Below are 12,596 nucleotides of genomic sequence, written 5' to 3'. Positions count from 1 at the left end.
TTAAGGAGGGTGTGTTTACAAGTCTGTGAAATGAATTTACATCTCAATATTTCATTACATCAGCTTTCATTAGCGTTGGCCCAGTTAGGGATCTGTGTTCATAAATGATCTGCTTAAAAATGTTTTGATTTCTGAAGCAACATATCGTGCTTAAGCTTTTACAGTAAAGATAAAAATGTCCGATTTTTCAGTATAGGAAACAGACTCCTAATTTTACTATTAACAACTTTTAAAACTCGCTTTGGAGGTCTCCAGGGATTACAAAATTGGTCTGAATTTTAGGGAAAACTATATGCAAAGCCTCAGAAGCCAACTGGTAGTAAAGGCTTTTTTTCTTAGTAAACATTTTAATTCGTAATGTGCAAGAAAAGCGAGACGTACATTAAACCAGTCAGACAAGCCAGAATGTGAAAAGGTTTCAGTGTTGAGTACATTGACCAAAAATGTTTAAACATACCTCACTTTTCCGGAAGAGGAGGGCCAGGCAGCAAAGGCGTTCATCTCTTGTCGATTAACCAGAGTGCATCTTCCACCAGCCAGGGCTCTTTTGTGTGTTGACCATTTAAAAAAAATTCTAAGTGTGTTCAAAATATATATTTTATTCATTGAAGATGCAACATTTCATCTACACAATGTCATGTAATTGAAGATTTTGGTATGATAACAATTAGGCATTTTGAAGTTAACACTGATAGCAAGTCACTTAAAATGGGCCCCTTTACACTATGTCATCGGGAGGCCCTTGCCCAACAAAGTATTCTGAATTTTAAAACTTACCATTACCCACATCTATCGACTTACCTGAACAGACTCTATTTCCAAGTAACTTTTTTTTGCATTACTATAATTGCATGAAATATTTCTCCACATAGTATAATCGTTGCTCAAGAAAACATAATGACTTTAGAATTTTCTGCAAATTCTGCACACAATTCAAATACACAGCATAGAGGCAAATTTCTCCTGGACTCCGACATTCTTTTATAATATCAAAAGGTTAAGAATGACATCGGTGAACCCAGTAAAAAATGTTTTTATAATGAACAGCACCAGGGAGGCCAAATTATAAATTCTATTTGTCATCAATTAAGCTGGGTGCTGTACCGGGCGTCAAGGTTGAGACCGCGCCAAGGTTGCCCACTGCTGGTGTTCGACGCATACTGTTTTCGACAGGAGCAGAGAGGATGCTCGGGTTGTTTTGTGTCTTTGTAAAATTTCAAACGAGTTAAAACAACAGTATTACCTCTCAATGAGAATCCCGAATATCAGGATTGGCGCATTTCATGGCTCCCTTTAAAGACCAATGATTCTAGAGGGTGAAAGATGCCACGATACACTTACTGTCATTTCAGTGACAGGCAGCGGCCACTTAGGCCTGCGTCGCATTGGTGAAGGAAGGTTCATGCCGCCTTTTTCACCTGCCAACTCATACACGGGTAGAGGTTACGCTAAAACTTCCATTATTCTAAAGGATGAAAGACATGTTATATTTTGAGATGGATCTTCAGTTCCTATTATACTGGAAGCCTTTGAAGGCTGAACAGGCCACGTTATGAAAAGGACAGGAGAAAGTAAGGACAGGGAGAATGCAGCTGGAACATATGGAATGTTCTGCCTTCACTCTACGCGGAGAGTCTCCTTTCTGGGCCGCGGGTGGTGTGACTGAAAAGACCACACGTTTGTCAGCAGCTCTGCGGGATTTTTAGCACGATGAGAGAGAGCCCTTCCATTACAGATTTAGGGCAGCTAATAAAGTTCCATAAACCAAATTGTCGACGAGTCTGAAATTTTTTGAAAATAATTTTCCTACCAAGTAAACCTTCTTGGTCCCCCTTTCGTCCTGCCTTAGAAAAAAAAAACACTGTAGAATGAAAATTGTTTTAAAAAATGGAATCACTTCACAGCCACCAGATGAACATCTGGCAGCGAAGCAACATTCAAATGCCATCTTTTCAAAGGAAGAACAAGTATGTGACTCCCCCGTGAGGAGCATTTCTTCTGTCAGGATGTAATCTCACAGACTTCCCATTTATGGTCTTTTTGCAACAGTCCAAGGCTGAACTTGGACCTGCTCTTCCCGGATTTTCTCAGTAGTATCTGGATAACAGGGTGTTAAGTACATAAGAAATCCAGGGTCGAAATGAAGATAATCTAATGTACCCAGGTATTTAATTAAATGTACACAGCTGGACTCAGAACCAACCTGCTAAAAACTAACAGCAGCAGCAGATGAAGCCTGTTTTTCACATGTCGCAGATATAGTTCAAAGTCATTACAAATGTAATCATAAACCCCAAAACAAGAAACGCTGGAGGTCATGTTTTGATGTGTTTTTTTCTCCTCCTTTCTCATAGCCAGAACATGTTTGGATCTAGAAAGAAAAGGATCAGATCTTTTGAAGTCTCAAATATTCTTCAAATTCTTCTCATATATATATATATATTGAAAAAATCTTATTGGGAAATCAAAAATTATTTTTCTGTAAAGTCTTTCAAAATAAGAGCATTGTTTCATCTATAATCTACATTTTTATTTTTAAAATCCCTCACAAAAGTATCTTAATATGTTGCAAACTTATAAACGAGATTGTAATTCTCCAGGGGGGGTATGCTAAGACCCCTGCAGAACTTTTGTGGCTAACTCAGGAACACCCTGGCCCCCCAATATTCAATACTATTGAGGCCCTGGGGTTTGCTGAAATTCGTTAAAAACATGGAGAATAACCTCTAGGGAAAATTATTCTCTGGAGAAAGAGAGCGAGGAGGATGTTAGAAGTATTATTGAAGGTATGCGTGTTCAAAGTTAATTTGGCTATATTATCAAATTATAGTTCTTGAGGGAACTGAAAGTTGCTTTAAATTAGATTTGGGGAGGCACAATCAAGCTAAATAGTTTGTGTATGAGACACTTGCATAAAAAGAAACACACAGACGACAAAGTGTCCTTAATCTGGGGGAGGATGTATTCCAGCTTGGGGAGGGTGAAGGCATTTCAGCTCTGACGCTCGATCATGACACTGCCGTCGAGTTCTGCAGTCCCCCGCATTTGACAGGACAGGATGCAGGGGCCTATTTGGCCTGGCTGGACTGTCTTGTCCCTCTGCCTCGCAGTGTGTGACATGCAGGCAACTGCAATGCCAAGCTGCCAGCACTCCCCAGGCTCTCGAGTGTTCATCAGCTGAGTAGGTCAAAGGTCTGCAGACACTGGGTGGAGCAGCAGTAAGCCACAAAGCTGACAGTCGTCCTCCTGGGAGGGGAAGAAAGGGCGAGAAGGACTCTGAGTTCGAGATTAATGTCAGGGTTCTTTCCAGCAGAGACAGTCTTTTTTCTTTGTTCGAATAAAAGATTAGGCACCCCAACAAAGCACACACCAGAAATGCAAATTCTCTTTTACGACTGAGCCCTGGACTCAGGTGAGGTTATGTGTGTGCTCATTTTATTAGCAGTTTTCAGAGGACATAACATCCCTCAGTTAGCAGCTAAGGAAAAACAAGCTTTTTCCATGTCACGGTCTGAATTCTGCTTACTAGAACCAACAGTGCAACGATGGAATTAGAAAGGCACTATAAAAATCATGTAACAGAAAATATCACCACTTTAGCTAAGACACAAATATATCAGAGAACTCAGAAAATATAATTTTAAGGAATTTATCCTGCAAATATATTCACAGGGATTGCTCAGAGAGTCAGTTTCAGAATTTGAGTAATAAGAGATTGAGGGTCTTCTTCCCAGCAAAAGCAGTACCTAAAGGGAAATTTATAGCATTAAACACATGTGTTTTCTAGAATGCTCTAAAATCAATAACCTAAGTTTCCACCAGGAAGTTGGAGAATAAAGAGTAATTTAAGTCTAAAGCAAATCAAAAGCATAAAGTATGTTCTTTGTCCACTATGGAATCAAACTAAAATTCAATAACAAAGGGGAAAATTTCAAATGTGAAAAGTTAACAACACAGTTCTTTGACCTTCTTTGACCCATGTGTCAAACGACTACTTTCCCATGGGTTAAAGAGGCAGACTCAAAGAATTTAAAAACTTACATGAACTAAACGGGAATGAACATTACAACTAATCAAAAATGTTGACACGTAGTAAAGCAATGCTGAGACAGCATTTTATAGGAAGTGTTTTTGTTAGAAGAGGTCTCAAATCGATAATCTAAATTTCTATCCCAAAAACCTAAAAAAAGAGCAATAGAGAAAAGCAAGCGGAAGGAAAAAAATAATCAAGAGGAGAAACCAATAAAATTGAAAGTTTCACTAGGGTTAAGAAGACCAATAAAACTGATAAATTTTTAGCAAGACTGACAAAGGTAAAGACAAATTAATATAAGAAATGAAACAAGTGATATCACTACAGATCATGCAGCCAATACAAAGAGATAAAGGAATACTATGAAAAACTTTATACTCAAAAATTTGTGAACTGAGAAGAAAGAGACAAATTCCTTGAAAACTATGAACTACCGAAACTCACCCAACGTGAAATAACCAACCTGAATAGTCCTAGAACTATAAAAGGAATAATATATGTAATTAAAAAAAGAACTCTCTGGGTACAGTGCTTTCACTGGGAAATTTTATCAAACATTGAAAGAACAGAGAGGAATTTTTACACAATCTCTTTCAGAAAAATCGGAGGGAAGGAACACTTCCCATCTTATTTTATAAGGCCGGTATTACTCTGACTCTAAAGCCAGACATAGTACAAAATCATAAAACTATGGACCAATATCTCTCATGGACACAGATATAAAAATCTTCAACAAAGTATTAACAAATGAAGTATAGAAATGTATTAAATGAACTACACATCATGATCAAGCGGCAGTTATTCTGGGCCTTTATGTCTGATTCAATATTTGAAAATCAATGTCATCCACCATATCAACAAGTTAATGAAGAAAAATTTGTATGGTATCAATGGACTCGGAAAAAGCACTTGACAAAATACAATATCCATTCATGCTAAAACTCTCAGCAAACTAGAAATAGAGGGGATGTTTCTCAATCTGATAAACAGCATCTACAAAAAAACTTTGCTTACATCATACTTTACAGTGATGTCCACTCTCACCACTTTACCTAACATAGTACTGCAAGTTCTAACCACTGCGATAAGGCAAGAAAAAGAAATAAAAACCATACAGATTGGAAAGGAAGAACTAAAACTATTCCTACTTTCAAATGGCATGACATGGTTGTCCACACAGAAAATGCCAAGGATTCTACAGAAAACACTCCCAGACTCTTACGCAAGTTCAGCAAGGTTACGAGTACATAAAATCAAAACTTAAAACTCAACTACATTTCCATATAATAACAACGAACACGTGGAAATGAAATTTAAAAATATAAGAATTTATACTCATGCAAAGAAAGTGAAATACTTGCGTATAAACCTCATAAAACATTTAAGGAAAATAACTGAAAATAATTAAATGCTGATGAAAAAAATAAAAGAATACCTAAATAAACAGAGAGACAGACTATGCCCATGCACTGGAAGACCTGATGAAGTAAAGACGTCAAGTCTCTCCAAACTGATCTATAGATTGAATGCAATTTTTATCAAAACCCATCACGAGGATTTTTGGAGACAAAGACAAGCTTATTCTAAAAATTATCTAGAAAAGTAGAGGCCCGAGAACAGTTAAAACAATCTTGAAAGAAAAGAAAAGGATCACTTTACCTGATATATCATTACAATAATCCAGGCAGTTTGGGATTAACTGAGAGACAATGATCAACGGAACAAAACAGAGAACACGGGAGAACATATTGAGGACTTTGGGGTAGGTAAAGATCTCTTAGGACACAAAAAACACTACCTGTAAATTAAAATGGGTAAATTTGACTCGATCAAAATTCAAACCTGCTGCTTTCCAAATTACACTCGTAAGAAAATAGAAAGGCGGCATTACTTTTGATATTTTTTTAAGTCGTGAAACTGTGTACATTTTAAGTTATTAGGTACTTTGTATCGCCTTCATTTTTTAAAAAAAATGAAAGTTGGTTAGATCATTTGCTACGCCAGAATGTACGTATCTGTATAAATCACAACAGAAAAGAAACTGACACAAAAGGCTCTCAAATGGCAGGTGCGTTTTTGAGGATCGGCTAACTATACTCTCCAGATTTTTTTTCTTTTTTTTCTTCTTCTTTGCTGTTTAAGTCTATATGACGGCTTGTCTCATGGAAGAGAACATTGGAAGAGGTTCAACTTTCTTGCTATCGCAAGCTCAAATTGTGTCAGACAGTTTTGATCATCTGCCACAGTAAACTCTCCAATTTTTAAAAAGATAATCATATTAGGTGAAAAATCACTCACAGAAGTGATACATTTCATACCACAACCATTTAATTTTTCAAAATAAAGGTCTAAGCAAAAGCATCCAACTGCACAGAGATGTGGGATTTTTACTCACTGAAGCGTGATGCCCGTGGGGTCATCATGAGCTCAGGATGCATGCTTAAGGGGCCAGGCAGGGTGACCGGCGGGCTCCTATTCGTGCTACAAAGCAATCCCAAGTCTGCGGATGTGTACTATTTACTTTTGGGAGACTTTTCTAATAGCATATTGTATCTGCCTGTTGCATTAATTATCTAAGTTGTCACGGGTACAGCAACAAGTCTACTGCCTTAAGAATGGATCTGTGGGGTCGGGGGAGGAGGTAGACAAGGTAAAGGGGGTCAAATATGTGGTGACAGAAAGAAATCTAACTATGGGAGGTGAACACTCAATGTAAACAGGTATATGCCTTACTGCTAAAGTGTCACCGTAACAAATTAATTGATTAATTAAAAAAAATAAGAAATTAAAAAAAAAAATGGATTTGTGTTAGTTAGGGTCCTTAAAATTCCAGAACTGTGACACCAGAGACACGATTGTTTTAGGGGACATACTTTGAGCAATAAACTCCGCAGTAAGGAAGGAGGTGCTGCGAAATTTACAAAGAACATCAGACATGACATTTGTTGCTTCGGAATCTGAGCGTATTTATAGGCAAGGCAGAAGAAAGAGCATTTCAGCCTACTTTTAAAATACAGAAATACCACTATCCTAAAAAAAATAAATCACAATATTGTTGGCACATATTGGAGCCTATGAACATCATCAGAAATGTGCTATTTCTTTGCAAAAGTGTTTCCTGATTAGAAACAAAAAGCATATCCTTGACTCATGCAGAAACTCAAGCCAAAAGACAAACAGTGTTTATTAGACAGAGCTGAGCTGATAAAACTCCCAAGTCTGTGTAGTATTAACTTACTGGAGATTCATCTAGAAATATATTGCATCTGCTAGTTACATTTATGTTAATAGTAACTGTATCTTATGGGATTATTCCGTGTGCAGAACCAGAGGCTTAAATATTACATACTTGCTTCTGTACTTGATCTGTCCAGGCCCTAGAAATTTAGGAGTAAGATATATATGGGAAAAGAAGTATCAGGTGTTTTAGTCATAGCTGAATCCCCAACACTTAGTACAGAGTCTGGCCCACAGCCGATGGTTAATACTTAATTGTTGAGTGATACAATGAGGAAGAAATAGTTAATAATTTGCTTAAACCTACTGAAGAATATTGTAAAATATTAAAAAGATATTATAAAGCTACATGAATCAAAGCAGTATGGTACTGGCCTAAAGACAGATCTATAGACCAATGGAACAAAATAGAGAGCCTAGAAATGAACTCACACATATACAGGCAACTGATCTTCCACACGGAAGTCAAGAATACACAGTGGGAAAAAGACAGTCTCTTCCACAAATGGTGTTGGGAAAATGAGAAATCGACATTGCAAAGAATGAACTTGAACCTGTATCCTACACCATACGAAATATCAACTCAGAAACAAGTTAAGACTTCAACATAAGACCTGAGACTATAAAACTCCTAGAAGAAAATATAGAGAGAAAACTTCTTGACAGTGGTCTTAGCAGTGATTTCTTAGATATGACACCAAAAGCACAAGCAACAGAAGCAAAAATAGATATGTGGGACTATGTCAAACCAGAAAGCGTCTGAACAGCAAAGAAAACAATCAACACAGGAAAAAGGCAAATTACAGGATGGGAGAAAATGCCCATTCCACTGTTATATACTGGAAGCAGATAACCTGTCCGCTTTCACAGGTTCACAGCTAGAAAGGAATTCTGCCCCAGGAAGAACTATGCCCAAGTTTTACCCAGACCTGATATAGATATTTAAGATATTTAAGATGAGATTTTGAACTTCAGAGTTGATACTAGAATGGGTTAGGATTTGGCGGGTGTTGGATGAGGTGAATTTATTTTGCATGTGAGGACACGAATTTTTAGAAGACCGTTATAGCTTGAATTGTATTGCCCCGAATTCATATATTGAAGTCCTAAGGTCCAGTACCTTAGAATGTGACTGCTTTGAAGTGAACTGTGTGCCCCGCCCCCTCGATTTGCTACCCTCCGATGTGATGGGATCTGGGGATGAGGCCTTTGGGAGATGATGAGGTTTACGTGGCGTCACGAGAACGGGGCCTTCGCGATGGGATTAGTGCCCTTATAAGAAAAGGCTGGAGAGCTTGTGTGCACACGCATGTACTTACATTCACTGCCACGTGAGGCAACATGACAGTGGCCTATTTGGAATCAGGATCACTGCAGGTGTATTTTGTTAAGTTAGGGTGAGGTCGTTCGGGTAGGCCCTAATGCAGCATCACCGGTGTCCTTATAAAAAGGGGAGATTTCAACACAGAGACAGGCGTACACGGAGGGAGGGTGATGGGAAGAGGGGAGGGGGGAGGATGGCCATCTATAAGGCAAGGAGAGAGGCCTGGGACGAGTCCTGCCCTCACAGCCTCGGAAGGAGCCGACCCTGCCAACACCTGGATCTCAGACTCCCAGGCTTCGGGGCTCTGAGACAAGGAACTTCTGTTGTTTGTTACCCAGCATTGTGGTTATTTTGTTGTGGCCATCCTAGCCAACTAATACAACGCTCCTGAAAAACCCTAGGTAGCCTGATTTTCCCCCTGGGAAAGCAAGGACCTGTGAGAACCACACATGTGTGGGAAAAGGCGGAGACATGTTGCCATACTAAACAAATAATCCCCTAAGTTGATGTTCTCCATTTTCATATAAGAACAGTAAGTTTGGGGAATAAAAATCTGCGATGTCTACAAGGATCAAAAGTCATGAATATACCAGCCATTCTTCTCTACTGTTGATATTTGAAGGTTTGGGTACTTATTGTTTATGCAAAAATACTGTAATTTCTTTTTACTCACTCTGTATTAAATTTAGGTTGGAACTAACACTTGTATGGGACTTGGTATTTTAAAAGAATATTCAATATGTTCATTTAAAATAATGCCAGATGTCCACATTAATTTAGATACTGGCTGATACAACGTATTATTTTATGACAAGCAATGCAAATTTAACTAAATATATTAGAAAATTTAATAATATTATCAAGACCTTTTAGAGTTTATCACATAAAACTATTGATTTTATTTCCAGCAATAAGCTACTGAGATTCAAGTATTTGGTTTTCAGTTACCAAAAAAAGTCCTTTAAAGACTATGGTAGAAACTGAAGTCAATGCTTTTAATACAATCTCCATAGCAACATGGGAAGGAGCAAAGGCTGGTGGACCAAATGAAAGCCACAAACTCAATTTCAGACCCGAGCATTAACTCACCACAGAAAGCCATGTTTCTATCCTGGCATTTCATCTTTGCTACAAATACAAGCGCTTGTGGCTTCGCTCAACAAAAGGGTATTGTCTAAGTTCCATGTACTTGATACATGCATTTTATTAAACTAATACTGTTATATTTACACTCTGAAACAACATAAGATTATTTGCACTGAATTTCTAGGCTGTAGCAGAGAAATAAGTAGCAGTAAATGGAATATGCAAACACTAACTCTCCAAACTCCATATAAAGGTAACACAAAGATGACTTCATTTGAAGGCCCTACTTAACTTTCACAAATGAATTACCATGATAAAAGGAAAGTTTGTCTTTTTAAATAGGTGTTTAGAATTTTATCAGCTACTAACAGCGTCCTGACCATACTGAATTGTTTTCATTTTCATGTTTTCGGTAAGGAAACATTTTCTATAAGAAATTATGTAATAACAATGCATTAGGACTTTACTACAGTTTAATGAATTAGTCCTATGGTGATATACTGCAAATATGAAGATCGTTTCCTAAAAACAACCCCCTCCCCCCAAAAGAAATTTTAAAAAGTCTTTGAGCTACAGAAATAGATAATAGTTAACAATTACTTGGTATTTATTACATGCCGGGTACCATCCTGGGCTCTTTCCATGAATGATCTCACTTAATCCTCACAATGACCTTATTAAACAGATATTATTATTATGCTCATTTTACTGATGAAAAGATGAAGCTCGGAGAAGTCAAGTAACTTGTCCAAGGTATCCCTGTGGAGGAGTCATGATCGAGGTCTGTGCACTTGACCGCTATGTGCCGCTGCTTCTAGCGGATGTGAATATTTCATTAGTTAATTTTACTCGTGTGGTAATAGTCTCGGACTCTGACTCAGTCCTTTTAACTCTAATTTAAATGGAATTCTACTAAATTTGGAGGTCTGATCACCTAGGATTAGGAGAAGCAGATGTTAGGAGGTCTTCTGCAGACGGACACGGTAAACAAGGAAATACTAAAACTATAGAAAGTTAAAACAGGAAGAAGTACAGCAAAATAGGATTTTTTAGGGTAAGAAGAATATACACGCAGTCTCGGGCTAGAGCGGGAACAGAGATGGAAGGTAACTATCACTGCTGAACACCCACTGTGTGCTAGATGTCTGCCCTCCTCATCTGCTAAGTCTCACGATGGCCCGCCGAGCAGGCTGTTCTGTCCCATTTCGAGGCTCAGAGGGGTTCGGCACCCTGCCTACACTCACTCTCCTGCTACAAAAATGATTACAAAGGAAACGCTTCTCCGTGTTGGATAGAGTCAACGAGTTATCTGGAAGATTCACTAACCCGAAATACCACATTTGATGGATAAGTGAGGCATTATTGTATTTTTGTTTTTAACTTTGAAAAACGGAAACTTAGAAAATCTTAAATTTAGAAAATCTATACGCTGTGGTTGTGCTAATGGGGGATTTTTCATTTGATGGCCTATTTTTAATTGTCTGGTATTCTTTTTTTAAACTACCAGTCTGGGGTTTTTCACTCAGTGAACATTCTCAGCGAATTCAAGGCATCGTGCCAGGAAACAGAGTGGCAGGGGAACGCCGTCCAGGAGGGTTAGAAATTCAAAACAGAAACACACACACTCGCAGTTCGGCAACGCCGATTAAACAGAAGGGCTGGACAGGTCCCATTATGGAATAGATGCGGACGTTCCTTATGGCCTAAAGACTATTGAGACTATGGGAGCAGCAGGAAAACACTCCTACAAAGAACGAGCTACGAAACAGCATATGCGATCAAACTGTTCTGTATACGACCATAAAGTGATGAAGTCCAGTTTTCCCACGACGCTGGAAATGCGCGTTTGTTTCACCGCACTGTAGCTCAGGAAGGACCCCGGGGCCCCTGCAGAGCTGCTGACATGGCAGGAGGCCCAGGCGTGTCCTCCGCCCTCCCTGCCCCGCCAGCCCTCCCCAGGTGCAGCCTGGTGCCCACGCGGGCGTGGTTACCCCTGGTGCAGCCCTGCCATCGGCGTCTCTCTCAAGGGGAAGAGCTTGGGGTAGACGATCGTAAACATGGGCTCGCTACACCGGTGACAGTGCCCCAGGGGGCAGTGCAGCAGCTCCAGGAGACTTCTGGGTAATGAGATCGGAGACAAGAAGTTCAAATCTGGAACACAAGAGAAAATCATGCACGAATGAAAAAAATTCAATTTCTTTAAACCGGGTTTCTTTAAATATTTTTCTTTGGTACCAAGTCAGTTCAATGAAAGTACTGCATGTTGAAAATTCTGTTAGCTGAGAGGCATTAAATAAAAATGTAACCTTATTTAAAAATGAAAGATTTTTTTACATTTTTAATACTAAGAGAAAACCTAAATCTACTTCTCTAAGGGCAACCAGAAGCTGTCCTGAGGTAGAGACCAGGAAAGAATAAGACCAAATACTCTTTAAGAACAAAGATGCAAAGGGCATGAATCTACCCAGAAAGGGTTCGTAAACGTCTGTGACAGACAGAGAATAAAGAGGAACTGGGACTGGAGACCCACACGAACTTCCGCTAAGTTCTTGCTAAATCTACTGGGCATTTAGGATCCATCAGGCTAAACTTTACCTACTGGAAAGAACAGAGAGAGGAAACAAAGCAATGAAAGAAAATGAGAAACAGTGAAAGCGAGCTTTCCCCTGTCTCACTCCCCCGGGCTGTCTAAGTGAAACAGGGTGCCTCATCCTCAGCTTAGTCTGGGCTACACAGGGGCCCTGGCGATCGTGAGCTCAAATATAGACTGGGTTTGCTGCTGACGGTAACGATGCAGTACAGGGAAATGGTTAGATGACGTGAAGCCTAAACGTCACTGACTCGTCTTTGGGAAGGAAATACGAATTATCTTATCCCTTTTTATATCTGTCCAGACTTATCAATAACCATTAGAAC

General features: G+C 39.0%; 1 protein-coding gene and 1 non-coding gene across 7 annotated transcripts in view; both read right to left on the bottom strand.

Annotated features, from left to right (window-relative positions):
* Positions 1–579: 579 nt before the first annotated feature.
* The window catches only part of LRRC28 (leucine rich repeat containing 28), an 83,348-nt gene continuing 71,331 nt past the window's right edge, over positions 580–12,596 (bottom strand). For all 6 annotated transcript variants that reach the window (XM_011357280.2, XM_023528986.1, XM_023528985.1 and 3 more), the window contains 2 exons: positions 11,672–11,831; positions 580–3,246 (listed from right to left, as the gene is read on the bottom strand). In XM_011357280.2, the coding sequence (XP_011355582.1) occupies positions 3,174–3,246; positions 11,672–11,831 (233 nt within the window). In that variant the 3' untranslated portion in view covers positions 580–3,173. The remainder of the gene's footprint in view (positions 3,247–11,671; positions 11,832–12,596) is intronic.
* LOC111738083 lies at positions 6,166–6,286 on the bottom strand. The gene has a single exon (XR_002779674.1). It is a non-coding gene; the product is annotated as a small nucleolar RNA SNORA28 (small nucleolar RNA).

Source organism: Pteropus vampyrus, unplaced genomic scaffold, assembly GCF_000151845.1.
Source record: "Pteropus vampyrus isolate Shadow unplaced genomic scaffold, Pvam_2.0 Scaffold34, whole genome shotgun sequence".
Classification (NCBI taxonomy): Eukaryota; Metazoa; Chordata; class Mammalia; order Chiroptera; family Pteropodidae; genus Pteropus; species Pteropus vampyrus.
Note: the sequence above shows the minus strand (reverse complement) of the source record. Positions and strands in the feature narration are given on the sequence as shown.